The following is a 14,654-nucleotide window of genomic DNA, read 5'->3' on the forward strand; positions in this document are numbered from 1 at the left end:
TAAGAGTTTAAATGGAGGGCTACATGATTCAGTGTGACCAAAAGGCCATCACTGACCCCTGTGATTCAGAGCTGAAGTTGGTAATGGTGACGCATCTTTAACTTAAACTCTCACTTCCTCTCTGAAGCTGCTCCTCAGACAAACTATCATTTTCTCAAACCTCTAAGTCTATTGACATTGCTCAGTCTTGGATATTTACCCACGCTGGTCAGACTAAATGATGAATATTGTCCTGCTGGTAATTAAAAAACCTAGAAATGTCAGTGGAAGGTTTTGAAAACACACTTTGTAATATAAAAATATGTCCTATGTGCTCGTAAACTGCATTTCTGACCTGCTCTGTAAATACTGATGCATCTTCTCCATCCGCTTTCTAAGAGTTAAGAACTAAAAAGAGCAACACACACGGAGAGCTGGGATTTGAACAAATAAGGTTCAAGTGGTTGTATTTGACCTTACACATTGGCAGAAAATAAACCCAGCCACAAAACACATAGTGTATCATAAAAGACAAATAAAAGCAACAGTAAAATAGATTTCCTCATAAATCACTCTGGTTACCAGGACACTAATGTAATTTGCTTCAGGCAGCCACTACGACTTGGTGAAGAGGCCTGTGTGGCTCCAGTGTGCAAGTGTGTATCAGCGTATACACACTGGTCTGTCTGTGTTCAGGAGAATATGGCAACGTCAAGATTAATGGCTGATTTATTGCCCTGTCTTTTCGATTAATCAAGGGCCAGAGCCCGTTTTGAGTGAGTGACAAATGGAAAGAGAAAAACAAAGAATACGAAACAAAACTGAGATTAGCCCGTGTGCACGAGAGAAATGGAGAGAAAGAAAGATTGACTGGACTGAAAGGATTGAAAGGCAGAAAGAAATAGAAAATACTTGGAATAAAGGGAGAAAGATGAGAGAAGAAAAATACCGATGGTGGTTCAGAAGAGAGAGCATGTGAGGAAAGAATGAAATCAAGTGAGAAAGAGCTCCGTGAAGACAGCAGTGTAAGTCCACCCCCGCTCTGCAGCCAAAGCTATGTTCATTCACTGGTCATGTCTGTGTTGAGCCCAGTGGAGGAGAGAGAGGGAGATGAATGGCACTTGGGCTGGGCTGATGGGTATCTGTGGCAGCCACTTCAATTAAGCACGCTTTATGTATAAACAGCAGAACAGAGATGCACATCTGACAAAAGGCACGCACAAAAAGATCCACTTGTATGAACACAAAACACAACAAACACGCTGATCATTGCTGGGCAGTAATGCAATTCTGATGGGAGCACAACAGCAATTTGATTCCTTTTTCAGTAGGGGGTAGGATTATAATTTGAAATCCAACAATTAAATCATATTTGCTCAGCAACGCACTGTGTAGTTTCTAAGATTCTGCTTGTTTTTATCAGGAAATCGATGGGGAGGGTTGATAACAGTTCCATCTCTGGGTGTTTGCTGAATAGACTGGTTTGGGTCACGTCGGCTTGGTGCAGGGGCTGGAGGGAATGCTTCAATGAAATTAAAAGTGGTCTTAAATTCATGCTGTGTCATCTTAACTACAGCCTACAAGCAGAGCTAACCAAGGCTTTATAGACAGTTAAAATGGGACTTCTTGTCTGTGTGCAGTAACTGGGGCTGAAATGTTTCTGCACGTTAAATTCAGAGGCTTTCATACAGCTGCTGTAAGGGATCTTTCAACAGAGTTGGTTACAGAAAGTAGTAGGTAATTTAACTAATGATTTTCACTATTGATTAATCAGCATCGTAAATTCATTAGTTTGTAACGTATGTCAGTAAATCAAGTAATTTGCCATACACTGACAGTTTCTGTATTGTATTGCTTTCTGCTGCGCCTTTTTAATACAAAAAAAGTATTTACTATTCACTACTCTCTGATTAAACATTTAAAAGTGGGAGTTCTACAAAACTAAAGGTACACTACCGCTCAAAAGTTTGGGGTCACCCAGGCAATTTCATGCTTTCCATGAAAACTCACACTTTTATTCATGTGCTAACATAATTCCACAAGAGTTTTCTATTCATCAATTAGCCTTTCAACACCATTAGTTAACACAATGTAGCATTAGAACACAGGAGTGATGGTTGCTGGAAATGTTCCTCTGTACCCCTATGGAGATATTCCATTAAAAATCAGCCGTTTACAGCCAAAATAGTCATTTATGTATTTCTGATTAATACAATGTCATCTTCATTGAAAAAAAAAATGCTTTTCGTTCAAATATAAGGACATTTCTAAGTGACCCGAAATTTTTGAACGGTAGTGTATGTTTTTTTTTTTGTTTGATTTGCTTATCATGAATGTGGAGAGTATGAATTCTCTGCACAAGGTCAAACATGTTTGCGGTTGTTGTTGGCCAGGTTTGCATGTTGTGTCCGATCCAGTTTGAGGTATTCATGGACCAGAGAGGTTGGACAGCAACAGTATGAATGACATGGACACAAGAGGCCAAAATGAGTTTCTCAGAGTAGAGTCGCTGCATCTTCACATCGAAATGAGCTAGTCGAGACGGTTTGGGCGTCTGATTAGGATGCCTCTTGGATGCATTCCTCTGGAGGTTTTTGCTGTCTCAAGTGGGAGGAGACCCCGAAATCGCTGGAGGAATTTCATATTTCATCTAACCTTGGATTCCCCTGGAGGAACTGGAAAGCAAAGATGGGGAGAGAGACGTCTAGAAAGATCCGCTTCGTTTGCTGCTACCGTGACACGACTCCAGATAAGAAAATGGATGGATGGATGAATTTTGAATGTCGTTCAGTGACAGAACAGGGCCGCTTATAACAGCAGCCTGTCATATGAAACAGAACCGCTTTGCTCCCCAGTGGCCAGAGTGCTGGTATCAAAGCCGTCCTGGGTCATTTCTACTAGTTAATTAGGCCCAATTCCCAATCTTCACCCTAAATCCTGAGCACTGAACTGTCACAGACCTCAGTGACAACACCTGGTAAAAGCGTGAGAGGCTGAGAGGGCTCGAAATGGTACAAATAGGAATAGTAGTTTGTGACATATCACATTACCATGACAACATCAAAGTATGTTTCATATTACCATGGGACACTTTTTTGTTTTGTTTTTCTTCACAGCCTTGGGGTTCATTATCATGCCATCTTAGATGTAAACTACGTAGAGTTCCAGCTATGAATTATCAGTGAGTCTATAGTTTTTTATGCTTTGGGGCTTCCCCTGGTAACCTAGTGTTTAACATTATAACACTATGAACTATGGGTAATTCCTTCAAGCAAAGTCTGCAGAAATGCTTCATGCACCTGGTGATCTGACAGTGGGACACTGACAGCCATCATGAATTCAATGGGACACACCTCTAAGTCTCTGAGTCGTGAGGGTGGACTTTGGGAATGGACCATATAGGGGGACTTAAGGCCTCTGCAAGTCAAGAGGGTGATTTAGGTTTCAGTGCGGAGGAGGCGTACCGCAAAAAACTAGCAATCACCACACCATCACACTGTCTGTTTGACAATAGAGCTCCACTCTGGTACATTATTTGTCCACTTTTGGGTCACCTCCAGTCCCTCTCTCCTCCAGAGACAGCTGCCATGGAGGAATACATCAAGGAGGTTCTGGAGGTGGGGTTTATGCATCCACCCACTTCACCAGCTGGTGCAGGTTTCCTCTTTCTTTATGTAAATTATGGTTCTCTCCACCCATATACTAAATATCGTCCTCTATAGAATATCAATGAACTGCTTGGGCACCCTATATCTTGGCTCCAGATTTGAACATCTGTGGGGTGATAACATTTTGGTTATTTAAAATCAACCTCTGCAGCATCAGGAGGGAGAAAAAGTGGAAGACAATGCTTAAGATTTCAGATTGGTTAATGTCCCAGCTGTCTGGGCCTGGGGGAATTATGTTCTTCACAAAATTCTAAGTATATTCTAAGTATATTGTCTTGATGGCCCAATCATTAAAGCACATAGCACAGTGCCTAGTGAAACTTGGCTTCTTTTTTTTTTTTTAACAAGAACTTCCAAAAAAAGACTCTTTCAAAGTCAAAGTAATGTCAGTTAATTAAAAATTAAATGTAAAATAAGTGACTGCACAAGCATTAACCCATTTGTAACTCCTTCAGAGGAGTCGTAGGTGTCATGGTGGCCTCTCTCACTAGTCTCTTTTTTTACACAGTGATTCGGTTTTTGACAACGGTCTGGATTTAACTGTGCTCAAAAGAATGTGCAGTGACTTGGAAATGTACCTAACTGAATGTACATCAATAAAGCAAACCTTTTTTTAAAACGTCATATCCCCTAACTTCTTAGATTCTGTCATGTATACCTTTATACTGGAGAAAATTCAAAAAATAATCCCAGAAAGAAGTGATGCTTCTCTTTCATATGGGTTGTATTCCTCCAGACCCTTTTTAACCACTGATTAAATAAAGCCTCAACTTCTTTAGGTGGTTTCACATCTTTCTTCTCTCTCTCCTTTCACTTAATCTTCCCAAACCAGCAAGTTTGGTTAACACAACCGCACATTCTACATCTCATCTGAAAGTTTGTTCTAACTGTACGGCAGGGATAAAGAAAGCCAGTAAAATCATCTCTAATAGGACACTTTTGCAGAAGAAAAGCACTCTAACCACATTTTAGGAATGGTGGGGAACCACATAAAACACGACAACAATTCTCATTTTTGTCACTGACTAACAATTTTACAGTCACAATCACCTCAACCTTTGTCTGACCAGTTGAACAGAAAACACACACACACATTATTGCTGCACTTTTTCTCATGGGTGTCATCCTCTGGTCACTCCTGTCATGCCCAGCCCAGCAACGGTTTCCCCTTTCTGGCAACCAGTTGGCCCTCGTGGTGCTCAGTTATCTGCTGGTCACACCTACCGCTAACATGGAGATTATCATACAACATATGGCTGTCTAAAACTATCTCACAGACTCGACTCGCACAAAGACACGCTCACACAAACGGCTTAACAAACACAGCCTCGCCAGGAATCTTTCAATTACAGCTTGAACAATGACAGTGTGGGCTCTAGAGGAATGACGAAAAAACACACAAAGGAGGCTTATGGATTGACGACACGACAATCTATAATAAATTCATTTTATCATTTGACATAAGTCTGCTTCTCCAGATTCAATTCACTGTTCAGGTTTTCAATCACGAAGGCCTCTTATCAGAGCTCAAACACGCTTGTGTGGATGTTTCAGCAAAACGTAGTACCTATATAAGTGTTTGTGTAGCTGCTCTTTCCCTTTGCTAAGTATTGCTTCCCAGTCCAGTTGAAAATTAATTTGGGACCAATGTCTGACCGGAAATTCTAACCAAATTATACTGTGAGCCAAAGCCTTGGATTTTCCTTAGCATTAAAATGCTTCATCCCATTTGATTTAATTTGAACAATTAAGAGAAGTCTTTCTGCTTATGTATTAATAAGAGTAATAAAAAGGATCTTGATTTATTTTACCTTTTCTTAAAGTTTGGGACACGAGGAGAAGATTTTTTTTACTGTGTAGTGTGTGTGTGTGTGTGTGTGTGTGTGTGTGTGTGTGTGTGTGTGTGTGTGTGTGTGTGTGTGGTGATGTGATGATGTTTACAGCAGAGTAGTGGAAACTTTTGGGGGGGATCATGTGACCAGCTTTGTCGTTTCTTATTATCTGGCAGGAATGTTCATGTTAATCCCTTTATCCTCAAAAAGAGAGGGAGTGAGAGGCTGAGAGACAGACTGAGGATGGGAGAAAGAGAGAGAGAGAGACTTAGAGCTAAATCCTCTCAGTATTCTGGTGGTTCTCAGAATCAGAGGAACAAGGAGAGGAAGACTGAGACAAATAGGAAAACTAGTAAGGACAGGAAGTGAGATGGAGGAATGGAGAAGAGGTGGCACAGCAGAATCCCATCATTTTCTCTGCTTCCCAACAAAAAAGGGGAAACCAGTGACACACACACAAATAAAGGCTATAAGGATAGCGAGGAGGAGTGAATTTAAGGAGGGTAAAAGCGATGTGCCTCTTTGCGGGAAAGCCGGGAACACAGTGAAAGAATCAAGAAAGCAGGTGATGGGGAGTAACAATGTCAAAAACTTAAGTGCAGGACAAAGTGACCTTACACACAACTGACTGGTTAATGCCTGTGTGTCAGGCTGACATGGGAAATGTGATAGTGGCAGTCATCAGCAGCAACGGTCTCCCATCGCAATCAAAAGAAAGACATTCAAGGTCAAATTGCACTTCTAACAATAAAGGTTGCTGTGACTTTTAAATGCTAACGTGTCTGCCCGCTTTTAAGTGCGTGAGCCTGTATCGTATATGCCCATGCATTCATTTGTAAATGTAGTGGAGGTGCATGCTGTCCAACTTTCAGCTTACTTTGACCCGCTGGGCCTGTCATATATAAAGAGATGGAGATCACAGTGACCTGCTGGGAGCGTAATGCATCTGAATAACTGAGATCAGCGAGACAAGACAAAGAGAAGAAGCAGAGCAATGCATCATCTTTAAGACCTTTCTGTTAAACAAGAAGTGAGAGAGGAGAAGTTAATGAATCAGCACACAGCATATTAATTATATAACTGCTGCACTGACCTGCTGAGGAAGGCCGGGAAGGACAGGCGGACGGGGTATCCATAACGGATCATGCGCACCATCTCCAGCACGCCGATGTACTGCAGCTGGGTAGACACATGGAAGCTGTCAAAACTGTCCGGCTGACCGGTGGAGTTGGGCCGCACACACTCCACGAAATGGGGAGTACAAGCCTGTAGCTTACTGATCATCTCTGACAGCGAGTTCTGGAAGAGGGGGAAGGAGAGAGGAAACAGTCCAAGGCAGTCTCTGGTAATTTTACAACCGAATGGGCAACGCGTTTTACTCAAATTAACATTCGTTTGGTTGGGTCAGAGGAGCCCTGTGGCTGTTTGTGCATGGTAAATGTAGAACGATATGTGTGTAAACATGGGTGTGTGGCTCTTACCTGTACGGTTGAGAGAGGAAGAAAGAAAGAAGAAATAGAGGCAATTAAAGATGATGGCAGGTACAAAGCTAAGAAACTCACTTAAGGACTTAATTACTCACAGTTCCAAGCATAATTATCTTTTCATTTGAAGCAATTATCCCCTATACCTAAAAATTGATGGTGAGAAAGTTTTAAGCACTTTCAAGCCGTATCATTAGGAAGGTGTCCTGAAGTCATTCTGCAGCATGACAACAACCCAAACTTACAGAGCCAAATTCACAGAGCAACATCAACAGTGACAAACTGTCATGGCATCATTTTTAAAGCATTCACACCTTAACTTTTAATGCCTGCAATTCTCATGCTGTGATGTGTATAAACCCTTCTGTCCTCCGTTTAGCTTTAGGGCTTCAACTTAAAATAAAGAGGCGATGACACCCAGAAAAAAACACATTCTACGTAACTGTGTATGGATGAAAGGCAGCGTTGCGTCAACTCATCAAACTGAGGGATAGCAGCCAAGTGTGAGTGAAGCCCTCTGGCTTCTTTTGATGTTCTAACTTGATTTGTGAGCTACAGCGACTGAAGTGAGACTACATCATGTTGTGACAAAGTGGTCTGATTTTCTGGGTGTGCGCTTTGCCTCTAGAGGAAGTGAAAAACACAAAGAACTCTTTTCTCCTTCTGAGGGTGTGCGAGAGCTTTTTCTTCAAACCCCTGAATTCAAAGATGCCGCATCCAAGGTCGCACAGACGCATACACGTAAACACTTACATCTGCGTTCTTGCCCCTCCTCGAACTGACGTCAATCTGTGCACTGCATACCCTTAGGTACAATGCTCAATACCTCACACCAACACCAGCATTGCCGTCCTGCCTCCAAACTTACGCACGCTGCACACACACACACTCGCACACACACAAATGCGCACACAGTGGTTGTTGTTCATTGTTCATTCATTCATGTGGAGGGGTTCATGTTTGGCTTGGTACAGCATCATTCTTCAGCCCACTCTCTCATTCCCTGCCATTCCCTAAGGGACTCGTCCACCACAAGTCCACAACTCTGATTGTGCAACACACTGGTTTCATTCAGACCAAAGGTACTGCTTTTCTGAACCACATTTCAGCTTTCTTGCGTCATCAGTAGACACTGAATTGCTCTCGCTCATCAAACTGAACATTATTGTTACTTTATATAGTCATAAAATCACACTAGCCTTCTGTGAATAGGGTTGCATTGTTGCAAAGGCTGTGATAGCTATGGATGCATCACTGCAGTTATTGCTTGAATTCACACAAACCCTGGAGTTTCAACATGCACTATATTTGGAATAATGCATGATTTGACCCAGATTCTTGCAGTTGCATATGCAGGAAACAGATACTCAGAAAGGCAAAATGAACAAAGTGGTTTGTCTGATTGTCACAAACAAACAGCAAACTAAACGTTTATGCTGATTTTATGCAGAAGACATACAAACGCCGCACAGCAAGAAACCTGCAGCCGGCAGATTTTGACATTTGTCATAATTATGCAATGAGAACAGTTCGTACCCTCAGCTGGACAGCCACTGTGATGGGCCCACAGCGCTCTAGTCGTTGGAGGAAGGAGCTTGAGCCTTTTTTCTTCAAGATCTAGCAACAGGACGAGATAACAGAGAAATAAAGTAATATTACATAGCTAAGCATCTTATATCAAATGGTCACTGATGAGTATGGAATATTATCAAAATATAATATCATCAAATGTGACAGGTGATCAAAACATAATGAGGATGTCTTTGATACTCTGTAGGGTGTTTGCAATCACCCAACTATGATTCTTCTTATGGCATCTACTGTTTTGTACTGTTGTGTTTACTGTCTTACACCCTGTGCAATGCAGCAATATTACCTAATGTTACCGTATAAGGCTGCTGGGACAGATCAGGGAGGTGAACGGGGCCTTATGTAAGCCACTGCTCTAGATGGCTAATGAGCCACAGAGACAGCAGACAGGACCTCCTGGAGGTTACACAACCAGCGAGCGCTTTTACTCACACATGTGCATCACTTTCCAAAACACTAAGGTAGATAAAATAGAGAGGAAGACACGGAGAAGGGGAGAATGGACTGAACAAGGGGGACACTGCTCATAAAGAATATGGTTATCATGTGTGTCATTTGTGTTTTAATGATTCTATGTTATGAGTAAAGCACATAAGCAAACTTTTTCCCTGGCTTTATGTGCATGTGCACGCAAGCCTGTGGAGTTTTTATCTCTTGCACGGATGTACAAACAAATCTAATTCCCAGAGGTGTATATATAGCAGTGTGGTGGGAAGTAGCTTAAATTAGACTTGTTTTTTTTCCTCCAAAAATACTTTCCTTGTGTTTCCATTGATTGGAATGACAGTCAGTTGGCAGTTGGAAGAAAAAAAAAAAAAAGAAAAACACCTGATTGATTGTGCGACTTTGTGAGTGACTGTGTTACTTCAGGTCACCAGAGTTTCAAGTGGTAGTGTGAGAAATCTACTTTTTAGTCAAATGCTGAAAATACATTTTAAATCTAGTTTGTGTAGAAGCTGGGTCTGCAACACTGGACTCGTCCCCCTGGGAACAATCTACTGTACCTTGGTCAGATCATGGTACCTCCGGGGCTGTTGGGGGATAGAGCTGGCATTGACCAGGGAGGCTGATGGCATCCTGTGGAGCAACAAGGCGGCTTTAGGCCCCCTCAGCCCTATGCGGCCCTGGGCTGCTGGCACCAGAGAACCAGTCTGAGTCAGCTTGGACTGGAAGAGCTGCTGCAGTAACACACTCTCACTGGCTGCCGGGCACAAAGCACACACACGCAGAGAGGGAGGAAAATGAGGGTAAAAGAAGCAACAGCATTGGTGGAAAAAGGGGGTGGAGGAGAATGAGGAGAGGTGGGATGAAAAGACAAAGAAAGAGAGCAAGAAAAGACAAGAAAGAGAGAGAGCAAGAAAAGGCAAGGAAGAAAGAAAGAAAGAAAGACAGAACCAAAGAAAGAAAGCAGGATGTAAATAAGGAAGGAAAGAGGGATCAGGGGAGGAAGGCAAAAAGTTAGGCTGCATGTAAACAATCAAGTCAGGCAACAAGAGGGGGTGGACCATGTCACTCCACAACACGTGGAGCGGTCCACAACAACAATGAGCTCATTCAGAAAGCCAAACAACATGTGTGTGAACGTGGGTGTGTAGCTCTCATCTGAAAGGCTGAGAGAGAAGAAACAGAGGGAGAAAGAAAAAGAGAGAGAGAGAGAGAGAGGGTAAAGGATGGCGGCAGGTAGGCGTAGTAAGCGAAGAAAAACAAACATGGGTCCAGAACTCATATAAGCACATAATTACTCATGGCTCCAGGGGTAATTGTCTTTTCATTTAAAGCAGTTATTGCCACTGACTGAATATCGACTGGTGCAACAGTTTTAGGCACTTTTACAGTCTTATTCATCGAGCAGTACCATCAGGGAGGCTTCTGATTGGTGCCAATGGCATTATGTGGCATACATACAGCTAGGATCATAAATCTATCTGCAGTAACAAGGAGAACAACTGTTACTGCACTGTTTATGAATGTAATTGATGAAAAATATTGACGGCATCATTTTTAAAGGCACCCTCGCCTACTTTTAGCGCCCACAACTGTGTCCTTCTGTCCTCCTCTTAGGTTACACTTAAGGCCTAAACACTTTGTATATGTCTGTGTGCGGATGAAAGGCAGCGATGCATCGACTCATCAGCCGGAGGGATAACAGCCAAGTGTGAGTGAAGGGCTAGCCTTTAGACGATTAGCCTCATCATGGAAATTATAGCAATTAGGCTGCTGGACGCAACGCCAGCCTGGCAGTCACACAACGGCTGCCTGTGTCCCGCTAACCACAACACCCCACATCTGGCACCTTCTATAGACAATCTACACACAGACGGTGCTGTCTGCTGCATATGGGATGAAACGCACACACACACACGCAAACGCAGCCACACTTAGACAAGGGGCGGTTTTGTGCTCTGTTTGTTTATACAAGAGTACATCTTTGTGATGGAGTGCGCTCTGACGCCACAATGTGCTCATATGTGTGTTATTCACTGGGCACTTACTCTTCATCGTAAACAGCAGATTCTGAGGAAGGGAGTCCTTGTTTTTCGTGAGCGATCCTGTGAGGTCATATGAAATCTGGGAGAAAAACACACCATACATGGGCATTCATGTACATGCCTAAATAGCACATTTAATCTTACATATGACATAAACTACTTATCAATATACCAGTTTACATTGGTGAGTTTACATTCACAAATGCAATAAAAGATTTTTGTTCCTTTTACTGCAATGAAGCATGTTACACTCTTAATTCGGACACCTGCTATTCCAAAGATAGTGCATCACTTTGCTATTATATTCTATTATTCATTGCCATTTTGAAATTCATTACTATTACCGTCTTCATAACGCCTGGTCCAAACACAATAGCACGTGCTTTCATATGCGTTAAAAATCGCATTTATTAAATGTTCAGGTTTAGAAACAGTAAATGAGGGAGTTAAAAGAGGTCTTTATGCAACACAGAGTCAAATACAATTCTTATTTTTTATACCTTGTATGTGTCAGTGAATCACCACCAAAATACAGGCCAAACATGACTCTGCTGAACTGTAAATACGCTACCAAGGACAGATAATGAGGTGAACTGTTAAATGGTATCTTTTTCAGTTTCAAAGGTAAATTTAAAGGTCTGAATAATATAGTGTCCATGTCCAGCATTATTATCGTAACTTACTGACCAACTGTTGTCTTTTTTTCCCTCATTAACTGTATACAAATCTGTGATTCAAATCACAGATTCACAGGCAAACAAGCAAATAGAAAACACACGTGGATTATGCAAAAATAGATGTTAATAGGTGATCTTGATCTAACATTTGACAGTTTGAAATAAAAGCCTAAAGTGTGCAGCAATAAAAATTAAACACACCGATACAGATTTCATTCTCTGATGTGCAACCTTACCACATTATATACACTGATATTTTGCTCTATGTTACAGACCTGTCCTGCATAGTGGCTGACAGTGAAGGCTGGGCCCTGGTCTTTGGGTGGGGGGTTCCCGTTGCCATCCTTGGTGGTTAGAGAGAGGGCGTGAGTCGGGTTGGAGTCCAGCTGGGCAGACAGCCTCTTGTACAGGGTCTGCTCGACCGGCCGCAGGCTCTGGCTCTCCTCATCTAACACACACAGCAGTCCCTGAGGCCTCTGGAGGAGGAATAAACAGATGCTCATATGTTATTTATGTTGTCCATATTTACAAAGCACAATTGATAATAATAGGCATTCTTTATGTCCTTGTGACATTCCTATTGGTCCACGTAGAGTAGAGTTGCCCCTCTGATGTCAAGAGAATTCAGTCATATTCATTTGTTTTGGTGGTTTAGCCGAGAAATTAGAGATGGTATAGATAGAAAAAAGTGAGGTAAAGGGGGAGAGACCAAACTGGACTGGACTAGTTCAAACCAGAAACATAGAGTACCTGAAGAAAGAAGTCCAGAACGCCTGTGTGGTTGCTGGGGGAGCGAGGGGTCTCCATGGTGATGCCCTCCTGCAGACACTCAGCGTGCTCCTGCTGGAATAGCACCTCAGAGACGTACTGCCTCAGCCGCTCGTTGGTCATGTTCACGCACAGCTGGAATGCACACAGCACACACACACACACACACACACAGACCACGCTGTAAACACACACTTCAGGACACATGGTGCAGTTCCTCAGAGACGTGCTGCTGAATGTTTGGTTTTCAAGCAAACAATGCAGAAATACAATCTCGAGCAGATTGTGGCACCAACAAGGTCAGTTAGTGGGGCATAAATGAACTCACTACTGGTGTAACACTGCTGACTATGAAATTATGAGAACTGTTTATTGGGAGGAGTCAACCACAGAACATGAAGGAGTCAATCAGATGGGTTAGGGTTCGGCAGGGAGACACAAATGTGACTTGTAAAGTTGATATGATGAGAAACAACATATGAGAAGAAGTGGAACAGGTAAAGAAAAATGACTGAGCAACAGCAGTCCCTTTTAAACTTCTTCTGAACTTGGAGCCAGACACAAAAAAGTTGTAACATCGCAGTAAAGTGTGTCTGTTTCCATTTGATTTGATTGTGGTTGTAGCATTGGCTGTGCTGTTTTCCCATAATGGTGGTTAGAAATTTGTTTAAAAATGGATGCAACACTAACTACATGCAGGGGATGTGCGTGTGGTGATCTGACACAGATGTGCTGCCTGAACATTGTTTTCTCGTTACTATATTTCTGAACTCCTGAAATATACATCTGCCGTATGTGACAGAAGCGATGCTAATTCAAATCCCATGTGAACTGATGATGCCATTATGGCTATTAACAGGAGTAGTGACAGTACAGTTACTGCAGATAAATCCACGGCCCCATAGATTTAATCAGAAATGAAGTCCAAGCAGCAACTACAGTTTCAATAAGCACAGTGGAGCAGGCTGAGAAGCTGCACTCACAGCCAGCGGCAACATACTGTCACAGCCTGGCCTCTTTAAAGGAGTAATGAGCAATAAATGCATCATGTAAAGTGTCACATCATCTCTCCTTTCTGTAGTTGCTCTAAACTGGCAGCATATTATTACAGCAACAGTAACTGTTCCAATAGTTGAGGTGAATGCAGAACTTATTATAAGAGAACACAAAGTAGATGGGATCAGAAACACACCACCGTGACCCTATAAAGACTTATTTGCTGAATGTGTGATAAGCAACAACCAGCAAATAAGAGTTTTTTTCTTCTTTCAGCACCGTCATGTGATGGTGTCAGAACAGTGCCATGACCCACATTTTGGGTCCCATCTCCCTTGACTGAAAAGTGCTGATCCAGGAGCTGTTTGACGGTGCAGACGGCTACAGTCCTGTTTCCCTTTCATCACTGTTCGTCTATTCTTTGTCTCTGACCTAGTCTAGTCCATTAAAGGCTTAGTCCCAGCAGGTGGTTGATTGAGTTAGCTCATTAGCAAAGTGCTGAGCAGGTACAACACATCCCTGACAAACACAGCTCTAATTAACAAGCTCTAATGACCCCGATCATGCTGGGCATGTGCAGCGCGCTCGTGTAGGTTTCTGCATATGTGCACAAGAGTGTACAAACATGTCAGAGCTTGTTTGCCAGCCATGTGTCGTGTCTACTGTAAGAGATCATCGTGTTTGTTTATTCAGAGCTGGCTCCTCCTCTTCTATCCTCTGTGGGTGGTGTGTAATGTGTGTGTTTTGAGGAGGCACTTATTAATAGGCAGATCTCAGTGGAGAACACATCTGAAGTAAGGAGGCATGAACTATCTGAGATGGTTTCTCTTTTTTTTCTGGTTTTGTTGCCCCGCTACCCTTGATTTTCTCTTTTGGCACTCTCAGTGACCTGAAGAGGAAAGGTTACGCAGTCTCTAAGTTCCATTTGGATTAGAGAACATCCAGATGAGTAAGACCACCGTCACCTTACTGACACACACAAACACCAAAGTCACACACAAAAACAAAGACGAACACATCCTGCACTTAATAAAAGCTGGGAGAAACCAGTAGCTCCACAGGGAGGAAGTGTAAGCTCTGAGTAGCAGGAATAAGCACTTAGCCTCTTGAGCACCATGAATTACACTCTGACACACATGCACACACACGCACACACACACACACACACACA

General features: G+C 42.5%; 1 protein-coding gene across 5 annotated transcripts in view; it reads right to left on the bottom strand.

Annotated features, from left to right (window-relative positions):
* Positions 1-14,654, bottom strand: part of myo16 (myosin XVI) — a 112,607-nt gene that overhangs the window by 21,712 nt on the left and 76,241 nt on the right. For all 5 annotated transcript variants that reach the window (XR_002746001.3, XM_023267289.3, XM_023267290.3 and 2 more), the window contains exons 22-27: positions 12,470-12,622; positions 11,995-12,195; positions 11,046-11,121; positions 9,558-9,754; positions 8,500-8,580; positions 6,573-6,778 (exon numbers count right to left, since the gene is read on the bottom strand). Coding sequence is in view for 4 of the 5 variants with exons in the window: in XM_023267289.3 (XP_023123057.2) it covers positions 6,573-6,778; positions 8,500-8,580; positions 9,558-9,754; positions 11,046-11,121; positions 11,995-12,195; positions 12,470-12,622 (914 nt within the window). In the remaining variant the exon portion in view is untranslated. The remainder of the gene's footprint in view (positions 1-6,572; positions 6,779-8,499; positions 8,581-9,557; positions 9,755-11,045; positions 11,122-11,994; positions 12,196-12,469; positions 12,623-14,654) is intronic.

The sequence above is a fragment of the Amphiprion ocellaris genome, chromosome 11 (genome assembly GCF_022539595.1).
Source record: "Amphiprion ocellaris isolate individual 3 ecotype Okinawa chromosome 11, ASM2253959v1, whole genome shotgun sequence".
NCBI classification, from domain to species: Eukaryota; Metazoa; Chordata; class Actinopteri; family Pomacentridae; genus Amphiprion; species Amphiprion ocellaris.